This window comes from Elephas maximus, chromosome 4 (assembly GCF_024166365.1).
Source record: "Elephas maximus indicus isolate mEleMax1 chromosome 4, mEleMax1 primary haplotype, whole genome shotgun sequence".
In the NCBI taxonomy this organism is placed as follows: Eukaryota; Metazoa; Chordata; class Mammalia; order Proboscidea; family Elephantidae; genus Elephas; species Elephas maximus.
Window position 1 is genome coordinate 148,190,747 of NC_064822.1, and position 19,783 is coordinate 148,210,529.

The 19,783-nt window shown below is 33.3% G+C and overlaps 1 protein-coding gene across 7 annotated transcripts in view; it reads left to right on the forward strand.

Moving 5' to 3' along the window:
- LRRIQ1 (leucine rich repeats and IQ motif containing 1) overlaps positions 1-19,783 on the forward strand; it is a 241,319-nt gene that overhangs the window by 75,211 nt on the left and 146,325 nt on the right. For all 7 annotated transcript variants that reach the window (XM_049883982.1, XM_049883981.1, XM_049883984.1 and 4 more), the window contains exons 14-17: positions 2,410-2,483; positions 4,871-4,964; positions 12,969-13,148; positions 15,490-15,939. In XM_049883982.1, coding sequence (XP_049739939.1) covers positions 2,410-2,483; positions 4,871-4,964; positions 12,969-13,148; positions 15,490-15,939 — 798 coding nt within the window. The remainder of the gene's footprint in view (positions 1-2,409; positions 2,484-4,870; positions 4,965-12,968; positions 13,149-15,489; positions 15,940-19,783) is intronic.

The window sequence follows — 19,783 nt, forward strand, 5'->3', positions numbered from 1 at the left end:
TCTACTTCCAGTGAGACTCTAAATAGGAGCAGAAAGTGGAAACTATTACCAATGGCTGCTCATTGTACAAATCTTTTGCTTTTTGTCGTCTTTGAAATTTATATCTTTTTTATGCCCAGGGCTAATGTGACAAGGTCAAATGGTATTAGGTTTTCACTAATGTCCTTTGTCTTTCTGGTTTGAATTTTCTTGGAGAAAATATACACAGAATGTCAGTAAAAGGAAAAGTTATAGTTTTTTTTTTTTAGATTCTACTATTAGGTTTCCAGCATTCTAATGAGTAGTCATGAAGGCAGACGAATAACCAGTTGCTTGATTAAAGCTTCAAAAAAAGAAAAAAGATGTGATTCTAAAAACATGGATAACTGAAGAGACAAAATTTCAGTTTTACAAAAATACTTGGCCAAACCAGAATTTTTTTGCTTGGATTGATTTTTGCAAAGAGACTTACTATTGATTTTTAATTCTAAAACTTCATTGGTTATTTCCATTTAATGTCTCCATGTAACCTACATATCACCATCTAATTTATTGGTTTAAAAACACGAGATAGTCTGAAGAAGAGAGAAACTATTTTGAAGGCTATAATATATTGTTATCCTTTGAAAATTCTTTTAGTGGAATGGCAAACATTTGATATTAGAAAGATACTAAAGATACAACAGAAATAAGAATTTTCTCCAACCACATTTATTAGAATTATATTTTTACTTGAAGAAGTTAACTTTATTACTTATAATAATCCAAAATGTGCCTAAATTACAAATGTCATGAAATTAGGACTTTAGTCCGTTAATTGCATATTGATCAAGTTTTAAAGTTTATTTTGTTGTTGTTATCATTCATTCTTTTCTTTTTTCTTCTTTTTGAGGGCCGGGGGGCATTTAGGCAAATTTTACTATTAAGCAGTGTATATAAAAATTATGAACTACAAATGAATGACCAGCATTTTATTGCTTTTTCTCATATTAGATTTTTCCCCCCCGGAAACAGTTTTTAAGAAATAGCATTATATAGGTTTCATATGATAGTAATGTTGTACTTAGGATTGGTTACATTTAGAGGGATCTTCTTCCAGCCTTATTATTTAGTCTTTTTTTTTTTTTAGTGGTATCTTCTGTCTGTCTGCTAATGTAGAACAGGACAGAACGAGAGACAAGTCAAGGCCCATACAAGGGCTAGTTTTGTGCCATACCCTATGAGGTCTCCAGTCATAATGTTCCTGTGTAGGCTGTAGGGTTCTGACTTTAGAATAATAGTAGTTTTTTTTTTTCTTTTGATTGCAGGGAGTTGGTAGAAATTCTGCCATGAGAGCCGGGGAGACAGTATAAAAAGCAGGAAAGGGAAAGAAGTGGAGATAAATGATTACTTCTCTTTTTATACCAAAGATACTGCTTTAGCCTCTATTTTGAACAGATGGGGTTCTAATATTTACAGAGAATATTAATTCAGGAGACTTTTGTAATTGTGGTAGGAATATTTTTTATGCAAAGGAATTTTTGTCTCATTTAAAGATTTATATCACCTGGCTTAGTTTTAATTTCTAAATAGACTTGTCACAGAAGTTGGAAATGCAAATAAAACTAAAACAATTTTGTACTTCATTTCCAATGATGTGAATATTTTGAATACTGCTTATGCTTTTTTTTCTTGCATGTGGGTTCCTAATGATAACTTATAACTTAGGAAATGATAGAAACTCTTGAAAGTGGAGGAAATTTCATTATTATTATTATTTAAATATGTGCATAGTAGAATAAGGACACCAATTTTTAAATATAAAAAAAAAAAAGTTTTTTTTTTTTATATACTTATACAAAATTTAAGTCTTTTATCGTGTAAAACATTTTCTGTGATTAGGTTCTTTGGAGTCATTGTTTATATATTGAACATATTTCGAATTTAGAAATGCCTCCAGTGTAACTTTGAATACTTCCAGCACTTAAAATGCTTTCAATATAGTAAACAAAACAGTTTTTAATTAAGAAAGAAACTAAAGTCTCTAATCAGTTGTACTGTCAAAAAGTTAAAATAAGTGAATTGTGTGTGGTGTGTGTGTGTGTTTTACCTTAAAGGATTAGACTATGTAATTGAGCCAGGAAGAAAATATAGAAATAATAGTTTCTCTGTAAATTTGGCCTTTCAAAAAACAAAACAATGACAAAAATGAATGCTTACTTTATTTAAATAACAAATATACACTTATGACATTTATTATTGAAACTCGCCATTCTGTGATAATTACTCCTTAAAAATGAATAGGCATCTTCTACTATAGAATAAATATTACAGATTCATATAGTTACTGCATTTTCAGTAAGTACTATTAATAATATTGTATCGGTACACTGATAATATTGAAGACATTACATGTTAATTGTTTTATGCCTTTTATGTTTTTGTTTTAAGTTTAACAGAAATTATACCACTTTCTCATTTTATTTCTTTGGAAAAACTGGATGTCAGCAACAATTGTCTTTCTGGTAAGTTTAGAACAATATCTTTTAAAAAAATAATAGACTTTTGAATTTTTGTTCCAAATATGGTAAAGATTTATTTTAAATTCATAGATGAGTAAATGACATTTACAAATAATAAATCTGTATGATAGGTATGCTGAAATAATTCAAAAGTTTTTTCCACTTTTAAAATTATTTACTTCCATATCTTTCTGGTAGGCCTGGGCAATTATATTTTTATATAAAATCCATATATCTTTTATGTATTAAATAAATAGCCCGATGAAGATGAGTAAACAAACTCTTCAAGCTTATTGACTCCTAACAGCTATAGATGCCTATTAAAAGTTTATTAAATTAAATAATAAATGAATTGATTTGGTTCACTAAACGTATTTTTATCCCCCCCCAAAAGTCCCCCACCCCCTTCCCTGTTAGTCTCCTCATAGAGTCAACCACAATTTTGAATTTGTCACCATAGATCACATTTTTTATGTTAACGATATCTAGACATAAAAAAAAAAAAATTTTTTTTTTTTTTAGCCATAGCTCTTTTGCCTATAGCTTTCTTTGCTCAGCATTCATGTGAGATTCCTGCATGTTATTTACATTAATAGGTCCTTCCTTTTTTATTGCTGAAAAGTAATCCATTGTATAAGTATACCACAATTTGTTTGCTACTCTCCTGTTCATGCATATTTTGGTTGTTTGTAGTTTGGGGCTACTATAAATATGATGTTCCTATGGAAAATTTTGTACTAACCTTTTTGTGAGCATTTTTTTTTTTTTCTGTCTTGAGTGAGTATGTAAGAAGATAATTGCTGGATAAAAGAGAATAGGTGTAAGTTTAATTTCATAAGAAATTGACAAACTGTTTTCCAACATAGTTGTAATGTTTTTTCACTGCCAGCAACAATGTTTCAGAGTTCTCCTTGCTCTGTTCTAGGTGATATCTTACTGTGGTTTTAATTTGCATTTCACTAATAAATAATGATGTTGACCATCTTTACATACGCTTATTGGCGATTTATGTATTTCCTTTTGTAGTACCTGTTTTTGTAGTATCCTTTTGTAGTATATACTTAAAAATTCTCTGTTTTAGAAATCGATTATTTTTTCTTATTGATCTGTAGTAGTTCTTTATATGTTTTGCATGAATCACTTTGTGCTTCCCTTCTCTCAGAGCAAGGCCTGCATTTCCTGATATTCATTGCTTGAAACAGGTGCATCATATATATTGTCCAGTTTTATGGAGGTTTTCTGTGTGAGCATTTCTAGTAAAAACTACTCTGTTGTGAACCATAGGTTTACCTACTGTTTTTTTTTTTTTTTTAATTTTTGAAAAGATAATGCTGTTAAGTGCTGTCGAGTCTATTTCAACTCATAGCAACCCCATGTTACAGAGTAGACCTGCCCCATATGGTTTTCTAGCTATAATCTTTTGGCACAGTGGTTAAGTGCTTGGCTGCTAACAAAAAGTTCAGCCGTTCAAACCCACTAGCCTTTCCACAGGAGAAATATGTGGCAGTCTGCCTCTGTAAATATTTACAGCCTTGAAAATCCTATGGAGCAATTCAACTCTGCCTATAGGGTCGCTATGAGTCAGAACTGACTAAACAGCAACAGGTTTGGTTTTTGGTTTGCTTTAATCTTTATAGGGGTAGATAGCTGGGTCTTTCTCTCATGGAGCTGCTGGGTAGGTTCAAACCACCAGCCATCCAGTTAGCAGCTGAGGGATTAACCGTTACACCACCAGGGCTCCTTGATAAGACAATAGTTGCATGTAATTCTACTTAGGTATATGTTCAATTTTACTGTTTTTCCTTTTACTTTAGATTACACTTCTTCAGATTTCATGCTTACAGTCTTCCAAGAACTATTCTAAGCCCTTTACTTACATTACCTCAACTTATCTTGACTCAGTGGGGTAGTTATAAAACAATTTTAAAGCAGTTATATGATATGCATAAGTTCACATAGCTACTAAATTGTAGAAACAGGTGTTCTGACTAGAGAGTATGTTTTTAACTCAGTACCCACCAAAAACCAAATTCAGTGCTGCCAAGTTAATTCCAACTCATAGCAATCCTATAGGACGGAGTAGAATTGCTGCATAGTGTTCCCAAGGCTGTAAATCTTTACAGAAGCAGAATGCCACATCTTTCTCCCATGTAGTGGCTGGTAGGTTTGAACCTTTTGGTTAGTAGCTGAGCGCTTTAACCACCGTGCCACCAGTTCTCCTCATTAACTCAATACAGTCTCCTTTGAAAAAAAACATAGTATTCTGCAGAAAAATATTCATATTGATTTTCTTTAATAGCTAATAATAAAATAATCATTGATTTATAATTTTTTAAAAATTTATTTGTGATACATTCCATAATGATTTTCATTTTTTTTTTTTTTTTTAGATCTTACAAGCATCATTAGGTGGTTTGATGCTTGCTTTTCTCTCCGTGAATTGTCTCTCATTGGAAACCCACTTCTTCAAGAAATAAATTGGAGGTAAAGAAGCATTATTGCACCCTGTGTACATCCTTTATTGTAGTTGCAGAAAACGCTATTTGATGAAAATGACTCTACATACACTAATTAGTTAGGAAATCTAATTGCTGTATTTTATTTAAAGCTTTTTAAAAATATTTTTTAAAAAACTGCAGTCTAAAGTAATTTTCTTATACATGTATAAACTAAAGCAAATTTGAAACTATAATTGTGACCCAAACCATTGACTATAAGACTATATATGACAAATCATTGACTGTATGACATATTAAAGGTGATATGAATTTAAGTATTGCATTTACAGAACAAAAAAAGTATTGGTTGAGAATTACTTTTTATATGTCAGCTGAAATAAAAATTTCCTTTCTGGCAATAATGTTTTTGTTTTGTTTTATTAAAAGAGAAAGTTAGTGTCTATTAAAAAGAATGTATTATAAGTGTATGTGAATTCATACCTCTCTTTGGAATACTGTAGTACCTAGATATAAACCAAGAAAAAGAGTCAGTAATTTTTAAATTGATTTTCTTCTTAGGGGGAAAAAAAAGGTTTCTAAAAAAAAAAAAAAATTTTTTTTTTATCTGTCATATTATGCAAACACCGTTTCTTCCAATTTGGCCAGCGTTTGTTTTTATAATCAGCCTTTTAAACTTCATCAATTGCGCACAATATAACAAATTTTGACAAAATAGCAGTTGTGCAAAAACCACCACAAAATACTGCAAATTTGTATTACCCCAATAAGTCTCCTCGTGCCCCTTTGCAGTCAGTCCTCTGTCTCAGCACTTTAGAAATATTTTCCACTGTCTTACAAATTTCATAGTTTCTGACAAGAAGTCAACTTGAATTCTTTGTTTTTGTCTCTAGATACCTTTTGACATTTTCCTCTTAATCACTACTTTTCAGCAATTCGATTATGATGTCCTTGGTTTTAGTTTTCTTTAGGTTTACTATGCTTAAGATTTATTGAACCTCTTAGATATGTGGATTTAGAATTTTCATAAGGTTTAAAAATTTGACCTTTGTGTTTTTTCAAATTTTTTTTCCTGATTCTTCCCTACCTATTTTCTCCTTCCAGGACTCCAATTATATCAGCATTAGACCCCGAGATACTGTCCCACTAGTTGCTGCTGTTCTGTTCTTTCGTCTATCACCTTTTTAAAAAATCTGTCCTTTACTCTGAATAGTTTCTTTAGCTATGTCTTCAGGCTCTCTGTTACTCTTTCATAATTACCTTCTCTGCTATTAATCTCACCTGGAGTATTTTCTTTTTTTAATTTCAGATATTCTATTTTTTTTATCTGTAATTTGTTTTCCTGAAACTACTTGAACATATTGAGAACATTTTTCCTGGCTGTTTTAACATCCTTGTCTAACGTTTCTATAATTTACGTGTCTATTTCTGTTGATTATCATTTTCTCCTGGTTCTAGTTCTTATCTCCCTGCTTCTTTGCATGCCTGGTCAATTTTGATTGTACTCTGGACGTTTTGGATTATACATTGTGATTGCTTCATTGGTTGAATTCCATTTCTTCTGGCATGAGGCAGCTAAGTTACTTGGAATTAGTTGGGTCCTTTCAAGGCTTTTAAGCATTTTAGCTCAGTTAGGAATATACCAGAGAAACCTTTAGACTTATACTAATTTAGCCCCACCACTAAGATGGCAGTGAAAACCCTGGTGGCATAGTGGTTAAATGCTACAGCTGCTAATCAAAAGGTCGGCAGTTTGAATCCACCAGGCGCTCCTTGGAAACTCTATGGGGCAGTGCTACTCTGTCCTATAGGGTTGCTATGAGTTGGAATCAACTCGGCGGCACTGGGTTTGGTTTTTTTTTTTGTTTAAGATGGTGGCAACTCTCTGGATGTTCTCCCCAGTGCCTCCTTTATTACGTGCCCTTTCATCTCTGGTTGGTAGGAACTATTCTTAGTCCTATAAGGGCTCTGAAATTTTTCTGCCTGTTGCTTTCTACTATTTTTTATCCCTGGCCTCAGATAATTTTGTCTCAGACTTGCTCAAATCATTACTCATATATTCAGGCCCAGGTGAATTACATCCCAGAATAGTGAAATAATTTTCATATATCCAGTTTGGACTTTTCTAGCATTGTTGATGACTGTGACATATATTCTTGTCTTTTTTATGCCCAGCAGTGCACATTTGTGAGATAGCTTAACATGAAGATTTATGGCACATTTGACATTTGTGACATGTCAGGTCATGGATACATCAAGACACAGCAAGGCAAGAATGGACAGGGCTGATGGTTTAGTTTAGAAAAGAGTCTGGCAACAAGCTTGCTATAGGGAAAGCAAATACTTAAGAAAATCCAGGTAGGAGAATCGACTTTAACCTAAGGATCCTCAAAGTTCAAATCAAATCAGCAAGCCTTATCAATTTCATCAGACAGTGAAAAAAAGACAACATTGAATTGCTACTGAATTTATTTAATTTCACCTTAATGATTAAAAATGCTATTCTGTGTAAATCGACACTTAGTACTATTGCCGATTCACATTAATTATCAATATCAGGAGTTCCAAACCTGTAATACTTTGACTTTTAAGGAACCATAGTGTGTCAGATTCTCCAACTTTCCTAAGAAACTGGTCTTCTAGAAGAAATCACTATAGGAAATATCTACTATTAGTTCATGTCAAATCATAAAGGAGACAGAAACTTCAACTATTTATAGAATTTTTGTGTGTGTGAAAAGGTCACCTAAATGTATTTCTAAACCTCTCACCAACTGTAATGAAGCACTCCTTCCATTGAATACAAAGCAGCCAAGGTTCCTATCCAGCTGCATTAGCTCAAGTTCTGGTGCTGTGCTTCTCCTGCATTTAGATTTAAAGTGTTAATTCCCAAGTTTGGGGCCCTTATTTGTAGGAGCCAGATCTTAGCATGAGAATTTCTATACAAAATGTGTAATTAGGTATAAAAAGCATAGCTTGCCAGGTGATATTTATAATGAAAATACCTGACAATTGTTTTTAAACATATTATCTTTATTTTTGCAAGCAACTATATAGGCCAAATTTATGATGACAAATAAAATATGTGTTGAGCTAATTATAGATCAGTCTCCTCAGAGGCCATGGTTTATTTATTAGGTGTCTTGACATGTAAGAAAAGAATTCAATTGCTGTCCTGGTGTACCCCCAGCTTCGATCTGAACTGCTGCCACATTGGCCAGTTGTAACAACATGATATAAGCATAATGTCCCAAATGATCTTAAAATTTATTTATTTTTTATTATTTTGATTGTATGGAGCATAAACACTTGTTCTAGTGAATAAAATATGCTTGTGGTAAAATATTTTGACTTAGAGCCCTTATAAGTACACAAAGGTAAGAATTTACATTTTACTGCATTTAAAAAGTGTACATACTTTAGAAATAAAAAAATTAATCAGAAATATTTGATAATAAAAAAATAGGTAGTACTTATATATATGTACAGTTATTTGGCTATCGTAATTTCAATGTCTAAATGAACTTTTGTGAACTAGAATAATACCAACTTGAAAATTTTACCTATCAAATTTCACTTAGATCAATTGGCCAAGTACAGGTTTCATAATTTTAAGAAGAGATTCATTTATCATCTAAGGGTTTAAAATCTAGAGATCTCTAAAATATGGATTTGTTAAAGACAGCATCAACTCAAACTTTAAGCAGTGTGTCCAATGAACTTTGCATAACCCCATGATGCCAACAAAGGGATTAGTTATAGATTTTCCCATTTGGCTTCTTACTTTCATGTCCAGCCAGTGATAACACAGACAAAACTGATGGACTAAAAAATCCCTTTTTAAAGCTTAATCCAAAGACTCAGTTTGAAATCTCCTTTGGGAATGTGTTTCGTTGCACTGATGATTAATTGGGCTTCTTAAGTGACAGAATATTCACTAGGAAGTTTTTGTTAAATGAAATATTGATTCAGTTCTTGTGTAGGAGGAGCCCAGCTGGAAAAACTAATGTTGATATCTCACAGTATTAATATACTTCATTTCCAATATTAATCAACCTGTTACAGCTCTTTCTAGTATATTCATCATATACTCTATAAGTCTGCATTTTGAACTTAAGGCCAATCCATGCACTGCTGTATTATTATGCAAGTCTTATAGATGTTCCTTAACAAAAATTTTAAAGAAGAAAATGTTTAAAATAAAACACTAACTCCAATCTGGATATTAATTATATATAAATCCCAAATTTCAAGATATTGTCACAGTCCTCAAGACCTAAAAAAAAAACCCAGTGCCATTGAGTTGATTCCGACTCATAGCGACCCTATAGGACAGAGTAGAACTGCCCCATAGAGTTTCCAAGGAGAGCATGGAGGATTCGAACTGCCAACCCTTTGGTTACCAGCTGTAGCACTTAATCACTATGCCACCAGGGTTTCTGAGACCTGAGCAAACTAAATTTTTGACATCCAAGAGAAGTCGAAAAACATTGCGACTAAAATAAACTGGGAACTTTTTTCATATAAGGTGATAAGTGTAACACCAAATGTAAAAATTCAAGCCATTATTCTCTAGAATTATTTCTAACAGCTAAAATACTGCATTTGATAGTATCACCTATATCAATAAACCATGTCCAAAACACAGTATTCGATGATAAAATACAATCATTTTGTCCATTAATCCAAGAAAGCAAATTCTTATATTTTTTGTCTCTAGGATTATATAACGTTATTATAGGGTCATTATGAGTTGGAATAAACTCAACAGCAGTGGTAGGATTATATTAGTTTATTTGGTTAAAAATTTTACTCATTTTTTCTTCAGTTATTTCTGAATAGAAGGCTAGTTTCTCTATATATCTGATATATATTCTCTAAATCCAATGATCCAGGAATACTGTTTTCTCTTCTGTTTCTCCTTCTAAGAAACTTTTGTACCATTTATGTAAAACCAGTGGCAGTGTTAATCAAAGGAGAAATCAATGTGATATAGTTGCCCCAAAAAACTCACTGCCCTTGAGTCAATTCTAGCACATAGCGACCTTATGGACTAGAATAGAATTGCCCCATAGAGTTTCCAAGGCTGTAAATCTTTACAGAAGCAGACTACCACATCTTTTTCCCACAGAGCAGCTGGTGGGTTCAAACTGCTAACCTTTCGGTTAGCAGCTGCGTGCTTTAGCCACTGAACCACCCAACCCAGTGCCGTCGAGTGATTCCGGCTCATAGCGACCCTATAGGACACCCAGGTCCACAACTTCCCTTCTTTTGGCAAATTCTCCTAATATCTTTGAGATGTAGGATGTGCTACAAATTTGCAATTACTTTTTTCCTGAAAGTTTAAGACAATCTGCAAGTGATTAGCATTTCAGAGTTGTTTTTTTTAAGTTCAAATTTATGCTCCAGCGTCTCTCATTTTAGCATAACAAGCTGTAGTCTACTTTCTTCTCAAAACAGTGTTTCCAATTCTTTAGGGTGCATAAAAAATTCCCGGAACCCATCAGCAGCTGTCTTTGGGGGAACCAAAGGCTGCATTTTAAAAAGCATCCCAGGAACTGCTGATACTATAGTTCAAGGATAAACACTGACCTACAGGATTGAAGGCACATGCAGGAATCTGGCCTTGAATTCCCATATCAGAAATTTTGAGAGTGACTAAGATAAAGAATATGTTAAGGCCGTGGCTGTCAAGATAGCAGCATGAGTATTGCCTTCTTTTGTTGCTTCCTCCTCTCTCAGCCAAATGGGACCTGAAAGATGGATATTCAAGAGTGTCTCATAAGTTTTACTGCATCCGCACTACCCCCAGGGATGCTTGATCCTGGTGAAAAGTTTTGTGGGTCCAACAGCATCCCGTTATTTATTTAGCCAGAGATGATTATGCTCTAGGAGGAAGAATCAACTTTCTCTAACTCTAAGATAACCTATTTCTAAAAAGAGAATCTGCTTTATTAACTTTCCTTGGAAGATATACATAGTGTAAAGACTAGAGCCTGTCATCAGCAGGCCTCATTCCCTTCCATAGTCAGGTCCACTCTGGAGACGGAGGTATCAGACAAAAATTTGATTGGTACCAAAAATTAGAATAAACTGTTGGTTGTTCTCAAGAGCTATTTCTATCAAGTTATTGAAGCTTTATGTTTCTTCTTCTATAATTTAGGAAATTTAATCTAAAGAAACAGGACTAATTATAGAATCAGAACATCTCTTTTAAACTGGATGGACACTGATACGTTTTTAACTTTTGATACCCTTTATTGTCACATCTCCAAAGCATCATTATTTTGTACCTGACGTTTTACTTTTGTAACTAAATAAGCTATGTTGACATTGCATTTATATCTTAAAGAAAGCATGACTGGGTACTTTGATGGACATTTAGAATACAGAGAATCTTTGCTAGTAATGTAATAAGTAATCTGGTAGGGTAGAATCTTTGTGCAGATAATTCATATCTCCATTATATTTTGATTATTCCCAACTTCAAATTCAGAGGGTAACCTTTAGTTGCTTTGATAAGAGCCTGAGTTAAATATTTCATATTCTATTTAATATTGTACCTCTGTGATTAAAACTGTGATAAATAGCTATTAAATGTCTATAATATTCTGCTTTTGAACCATACCTTAAAATGAATCCAAACCAAAATAAAATATATGTAATTTATTTTAATCCTTTGTTGTAAACTTGGTAGTTTATGATTTAGTAAATGCTGGTAGCTTCAAACCTACTAGAAAAGTTGAAAATATATGGATGTAAACTTTCTTAACTAAGCCAAATTCTTTCTTAGCAAATCCTTAAGCTTTTTATCTGCTTTTTAACATTGTAAAAACAAACAAAAAGCAAATGACGATTACCTTGAAGAACCAAATCTAATTGCTTTCTCTCTTTCCTTATTTAAATATCTGTAAGGAAAAAAAGTGTTTTGTTTTTTTGAAAGCTAACTATCTGTGTCCCCAGTAAATGAAAAACTAGTGTTCTTTTTTGCTTTGACGGAGGGAGCTATATCTATCCCTCTCTTGTGATTAGTTTTTATCTGCTATTAAGACCCTAACTATACGCAAGGCTGCAGTATGACCTTGGTGGGCTCTAGGGATTTTTGCCTTTGTGGGCCCCCTCCATTATAATAGAAACATATAAAAACTGTATTTTACAACTGTGTTGCTATAAATGGATAAGTTAGTCCTGACAATAGAGTCAACATAGAATTAATAATTTTAGGACTCTGCCTGGAGTTATCCTTCTTAAACCTTTGCATTTTAATAATCTTATCTTGTCATTCCTTATTTAGTGTTTAGGAGCAGTCAGTTTTGAACTAAGGGGTTTTACTCAGTCAGGAAGCCCACTTGCTCCTTTGGCTATCAGCAGCCTTCTGACAAGAGGCTCACTCATTGTGAAAGGGGATTTGGGTAAACCAGTACTCTAAACGGCTGGGGATGATGAAAAGGTCTTGCTGTCTGACCTGGTTTTCCAAAGCCTTTTACATTGATACAAACTCTTGCTCACTCCTAGACGTTTTACTGATCCTTACCAAGATTCAGGGAGAAATATCATAACTTTAGTTTCTCCAAATTACAAGAAGCAGGGCAATCACCTACTCCACCTGTTTTTGCCCAACCCTGGTTGTATTTTACTTAGAGAAATGATCAGAATTCACCTCTCTTTGTGATATGGGCAGTAGCTTTGAGTAAGATTATTTTAATTAGTTTTAAAAGAATGTCTGATATTATTATTCTTATCATAATTTAGTCTTTTATCTAATCCCGATTCCAGCCTGACTTCCTGTTTGACTCTCCCATTTTTGTTTTAGAAGAAAAGGTTAAGTGTATGTCAAGAACTCTAAAACTTACTTTGTACATGACATGATACTGTAAAATTTTTAATAAATTTGAGAGTATCTTTTTCTTTATAAAACCAGTAACATTTTCTGAGAGACGTGCTCTATGCTTTTAAGTGATAGGCTTATGGTTATTTTAGATATAAACTCTCCTTTCCAAGCTTTTAATTTATTTTTTCCTATCTTCAATAGGCATTCTCTACTCAAAATGTTACCTACTCTAAGAATCCTCAATGGTGAAATACTTAATTCTTATGCAGAAAGCCACACTGAAGAACAGTATCAGCTAGAATTGGGATGCTTCCTGTCACTTTGTCGGTCACAGATTCGAGAATTCAACTTACTGATTGAAAACTATATTACTGGAAAAGGGTAGGATTGTACTCGCATTTGTTGTAATTAAAAGAAATAATGTAATTAATGTATATGATTAAAAGTATTCTGATTAACATAATTATACTTTTTGTATTGGAAGTGTGTTTTATAAAAAATTCTGGGTTATTTAAATATTCATATGTATTTTGAATATAATTTAAGATCTAACTTAAATATTAAAATATTAAGTAAAATAAATGAAAGCATGAATATAGCTTCAAGACAAGTCAGCCATTCACTTAATCACTCATAAATTTACTCAACAATTACTGCAGGTAAGACTGTTTGTTAGTTGGTAGACTGTACCCTCAAAGGTTTCAAAGATTAACATATGAAGGAATCAGACAAATTTTAAATAGTTACAATGCAGCAAGGCAAGTCTTAAAATGCATTAATAAGTAAAGTATTTATTAGAGCACAGTGCAGAAGAGCAGTCAACATGTGCATATACTCAGAGGACAGAAGCTGAGAGGAGAGTCCTAATCAAATATCAAGAAAGGAAGACTTCCACTCCCAAATCCCAAATTCTACACACATTACTGTGAACGAATTACAGTTGTCTTGAACCACATTTTTTAATTTGCATAGCTCCAAAAAACACGAATAAAGAAAAATGATTTCCTGTTTTACATGTGATGACTCTCCATTGTAACTGGAACATCAATGTGTGCTTCCAAAATGTCTAAATGTGATTATTACATTTTTGTTTATGTATACTATTTATAGTTTTATACATGCTGCTAACCAAAGGGTCAGCAGTTTGAATCTGCCAGGTGCTCCTTGGAAACTCTATGGGGGAGTTCTACTCTGTCCTATAGGGTCGCTATGAGTTGGAATCGACTCGATGGCACTGGGTTTGGTTTGGGGTTTAAGCTTATATAAGAGTTGGTTTTCATATTTAAGTGTTTTTTTATATACTTTATTCAAATTTAAAATAAGTCTCACAACTTTAAAAAGAATTTCGACTCATGAATAATGATTGCGTTTAACAGATACAAAGGTTTGATATTTATTTTTTGAGCAAATCTAAGCTGGTATCTCCTTGTGTTTGTGGGGTGATGTACAATTTTGTGTGTCAAGGTAACTCTCGACATCCCTCATCATGAAATTTAGGTTTTTCAATCCCTTTGTACTGTTTACCGTGATTGCAACTTAAGTTTCATTTTAGAGTTGAAAATGGAGAGTAGAATGTATTTTATATGTTTAATGCATAAATGGTGGTTAATTCAACACCTAACCTTAAACATATTTGATATCCCAATATTGAATTGAACCTTTTCTGCATTATTTGCCCCGAAATGGATGAAATACAAAATGTCAAAAATGTTGGAGGAATCTATGCTGATGTCTAGTAATTACTTTTGTGAACATAGGAAATATCTAATTATCTCTACATTTTAGGAGATAATTATCAGTTTTTTGTTGTTGTGACTGTATTTTTGTTATATTTACTTATATCCTGCTTAGTTTCAGAAATAATTTAAGGCAGCTTGTGAAAAAAAAAACAAAAACTTGTGGCTGTATATCAAATACAGGAAGAAAATGTAAATTTAGAGTAAGTAAATATTTAAAAAAAAAAAAAAGACAAGATAATAAATAAAATGTAACCATGAATAAGGCTCATACAAGTGCAAAGTTCTTTATATTTGTTTTTGAGAGCCTAAAATTTGACAAACGTGAAAGTTTGATTAATTATGTAAGTCATAACCTCCTAAGATAGAAATCCAACAATTGTTCAAGAGAATCACAACCATTTATGTCTTAAAGTATTTGAATTCTCTCTCCAATGGATTCTTTTTCCAGAGAAAAATGAGAATAAAAACTTTCCCATAATATAGGTTCTTTGTTTAAAAGTCCAGTATAAATATTTTGCATGGCAAGAGTCAACATAGAAAGTACTTTTAATTTTATTTCATAAATAACTTCTCCAGATTTAGGCAGCCATGATTTCTCATGTTTATGGTAGTAAAAGCATAGCTTTTTCACATTCATTTGTGCCGAAAATACAAATTTAAGATCTAACTTAAATATTAAGTTAGATCTTAAATTTGTATTTAAGAATACAAATAAATTTGTATTTATAGAATACAAATGATCCTAAAAATTCCAGGCATTCTGTCTGGACTGACAAATCTAAATTACCGAAACAAATATTTTCAAATTTTGTTAGAAAAGAAATCAATTTTTAAATAAACAACCAAAACTAAGTTTATAATGACTGTCGTAGTAAAGTGTAATGTTCATTTCAGGCCACACAGTGAAATTTTCAAAACTTATACACATTTTAATATTTACTGATGTAATTCATGTTATTAAATGCCCTTACTTTTTTGTTTAGGAATATATTCTCCTTGGATGGTGCAGAAAACCTCTGCCATTATTTTAAGAAATTGATGACACTTAGTAATGAATACCGATATGCCCATGAAAATCTGGATGTAAGTATCATGGAGAGAGAGGAATCAGGACCCCAGCAAAATCATTTGGCCCCCACACAAACTGACAACCTACTGCAAAATAAGGTCCTCACCTCTTGTGCAAATGAACATAAAGCAGACTCACCAGATAGTTCCAAGAAATGGATCAACTCTGGTTCCAGTTACTTCCCGTTAATGAATTCCTCCATATGTAACAGTATGGAAGGAAGGAATCAAGAAAAAATAGTAGACCAGAAAAGAGAAGACACTCAGACAAGTGACATTGCCACTACAAGAATTCCATTCACAGAAACAGTAATGACAACTTCTCGGCCGAGGAATTGCGAAAATATTCAACAGAATGAAAAAATGTAAGACTTTTAAGTTATTTTTCACTTATAGTTGTATGTTTACTATTTTTTATGGGTGATCTTAGTCAATGGTGACAAATAATAACTTGGTAAAAATTTAAATCAGTATTATGTTTCATAAGGGAGTCCTGGTGGTACAGTGGTTAAAGCAGCCGGCTACTAACCAAAAGGTTGGCAATTTGAACCCACCAGCCACTCGGCGGGACAAAGGTGCCCCAGTCTGCTTCACAAAGATTTACAGCCTTGGAAACCCTATGGGGCAGTTCTACTCTGTCCTGGGTCGCCATGAGTTGAAATTGACTGGAAGGCAGTGGGTTTGGTTTATTATGCTTCATATATTTTTTATAATGTACACAAATTATTAATGACAGTACAGATTAAGTTTGTTAAATTTTGACAGTTTTAGATTTATTACTAAATCCAAACCTACTGCCCTTGAGTGGATTCCGACTTATAGGGACTGCATAAGACAGAGTAGAATTGCCTCATAGAGTTTCCAAGGCTGTAAATCTTTACAGAAGCAGACTGCCACATCTTTCTCCTGTGATATATTATTAGTATTATTTAATTTAAAATAAGGAAACATGAAATTATTTGTTTCTGATCTTTAATGTCTAAATGATTAAAATAAGTTAAAAAATAAAACACTTTATTCTAAAATAATAAAAGCTTTCTGAATAATCAGGTGATTTCATTATTAAAAAATTTTTTTTTCATTATTAAAGTATACATTTGCATGTGCTATTTGATTATTGACTGAGTAAATATTTAATAATCATCTGTGTAAGTTTGTGAATGCATACGCTGTGATTTTCTCTGGCATAGTAACTCTGTAAGTAGCACAATAAGCCCCTTCCAACTATTAAACACATGTAGAAAGCTAATAAAAAACCAAAAACGCATTGCTGTGGAGTCGATTCCGACCGACTCATAGCGACCCTGTAGAACAGTGCTGTGGAGTCGATTCCGACTCATAGCCACCCTGTAGAACAGTGCTGTGGAGTCGATTCCGACTCATAGCGACCCTGTAGAACAGAGTGGAACTGCCCCATACTGCTTCCAAGGAGTGGCTGGGGGATTCAGACTGCCAGTGTTTTGGTTACCAGCCAAGCTCTTAACCACTGCACCACCAGGGCTCCAGAAAGCTAAATACTTTTAATTGTTTAATTGAACCAATAAATTTGGTTTTTACTTTAGCCTGTCAATGTTTCTTCATTCTTTTTTACTTTTGTCTTAGTGTCAAGCTAATAAAAGAAAGAAAAAAAAAAAAGGTCAGATTCAGCTTTTCCTACAGTGGCTGGTAAAGAATAGTCAGGGCTCAGAATCTCACAGTAGCCAATAGTGTTTTTCCCAGTGTTTTTTCTTCCAGGAATTGGCAGTGGTAAACTGATTTCTTTTCTGGGAGCTATGTTGAATAGTGTGATATGCTGAAACTAACAAGTATTTTATAATGTGAAATTTTTTAACATTTTATTGAAAGTGGTTTTAACATTTGGTGATTTATATTTTATCAATTTATTTCATTCATTGCCTGTGCTCCAATCACTCAAGACATTGCCTATCAAAATTTCATATAAAATAGCATTTAGAACTTCTCAGTCCATAATAAATAAAATACCCAAATGGTGATAATAAGTAAGGATGAAGAACTAAAAATGTAACTAAATCAAAAACCTAAAATGTAAATGCAAAATAAAATTAATATCCACTTGTTGAACCCTGCCATTCAGAGTTTCAGGAAGATTTACTTTCTGTTGTATAGGAATTTCCTTGGTTTTCTTATGCTTAGGACATTTCACCATTAGAATTTTTGCTTAAAAAAGGTGATATTAGATTTGTTGATATTAAAAAAAAAAAAATGCACCCTAAATTCAAGAGGCCCTGAAGTCAGCTCTTTGCCCGCTTTCCTCTTTAAGGAAAAACAGCCTGTGTGTTGGTCACCCAGGAAAATATTCCTATCTACCTTTTGTCTTTTTTTTTTTTTCATTTCTTTATTATTTTCCTTTGGAAATTTTGGAGATATAGGGAACAGGAGTTCAATGACTGGACAGCTTTAGAATAAACTCACAACTACAGCCAGTGAAACTTGTATGTATCTGCAGAGAAAAATAAGATGCTGTCTTCAAGGTAGATGTGATTTTTTACAGGCCTTTCATTCTATAATATTTATACATTGCAAATGTGGTTCCTGATTGTTTCTTTTATTACCCAAAGTCACTATTATCTAAAAAAAAAAAAAAAAACACCATTGCCATCTACTCAATGCCGACTGATAGTGCCCCTATTATAGTACTTTAAAATTTCCTGACCCATTTTTGTTTAGTACATGTAGGAAGGAATGAATGGATGATTACTAAATGGTCAAATATGAATTAAATCCATAGTAAAGTTTACAAAGGTCTGTTTACTCTAGGAGGAGGAAATGATTTGTTGGAACATGAATATTTCCCAAGTATTAGGAGTGCAAGTAGTTTATCTTAGACCAGAAGTTTTAGCGATTAACTTCAACCTGCTATTCACAGGAAAATAGATTGAAGGCTTCAACTGGCTTTAGGTAAAATGACGGTGATGATGATGACAATGATGATGATGATAATAATAGTAAAAACTATAAAGAACCAAATTAACAATAGAAAATTGTTACATCATTTCTTTCTAATATCACCAAATATGTTGCTATATTATGAGTTTAAAAAAAAAGATAGGTGGTCATGTCTGGAAAGAATTTAGGGAACTTAATTTCATTTTGCCTTAAACTCAAACAGGATGAAGAAAAAAAAATTAATGGACATGGTAATTATAAAATTACTGAAGTGGAATATGCCAGTGAATAATCACTTACTCTCTGCACATCTTTTAAACCAAACTGAAACTTGAAGAGAAATTATGACAGAATAAATTATACCTTGACTATACTTTGTACCTTGATTATTGTTGTTGTTGTTAGGTGCTGTCTAGTCAATTCCAACTACTAGTGACCCCATGTGACAGAGTAGAACTTGCTCATAGGGTTTTCTAGGCTATAACCTTTACAGGAGCAGATCACCAGCTCTGTCTCCCATGGAGCCAGTGGGTGAGTTCAAATCGCCAACCTTTTGGTTAGCAGCTACTGCACCACCAGGGCTTCTACCTTGATTATACTCCTGCAATAATCTCTGTGGGAAAAAGCACAATATATTCAACTGGGAAGAATCAAATGATTAAAAGAACTCACAGTGTTCCTTGTTCTTCAGATTTTGCTAATGTTGCCGGGCAGCCTGGAGGGATGTGGGAAAGAAAACACACTGCAGTGATAAATGTTGTTAGTTGCAGTTGATTCCGACTCATGGCTGCTCCATGTGTGCAGAGTAGAGCTGCTCCATAGGCTTGTCAAGGCTGTGACCTTTAGGAAGCACATTGCCTTACTTCTGAGGAGCCTCTGGGTGGGTTTGAGTTGCCAGTCTTTCAGTTATTAGTCCAGCACTTAACCACTGATGCCACCAGGGCTTGTAATGTTAGAATTTAGGGAGTGATTTAAATATTTGTTCAAGGACAGGGAGGAAAATGAAGCTAGAAGGACCAGAGGCCAGTTTACAGGGAAGGGGGGCCTCCTTCCTTTCTCTCCACCATACAGGAAGGAGATCGCCTCTTCTCTTGCTGGCTCAAGGTTGGCTCCTACATTTTTGCCCTCTCTTCTGCATCATCATCATCCCCTCTCCCCAGTCTACTGGATCTGCATCCTCAATATTATACTCTGTCCTATCTTACCCCTTAAAAAAAAAAAAAAACTCCATTCTACCCATATCCCTTTCCAGCTACTAGCCCATTTCTCTCCTTCAGGTATGAAGGTTTCCATACTACTCCT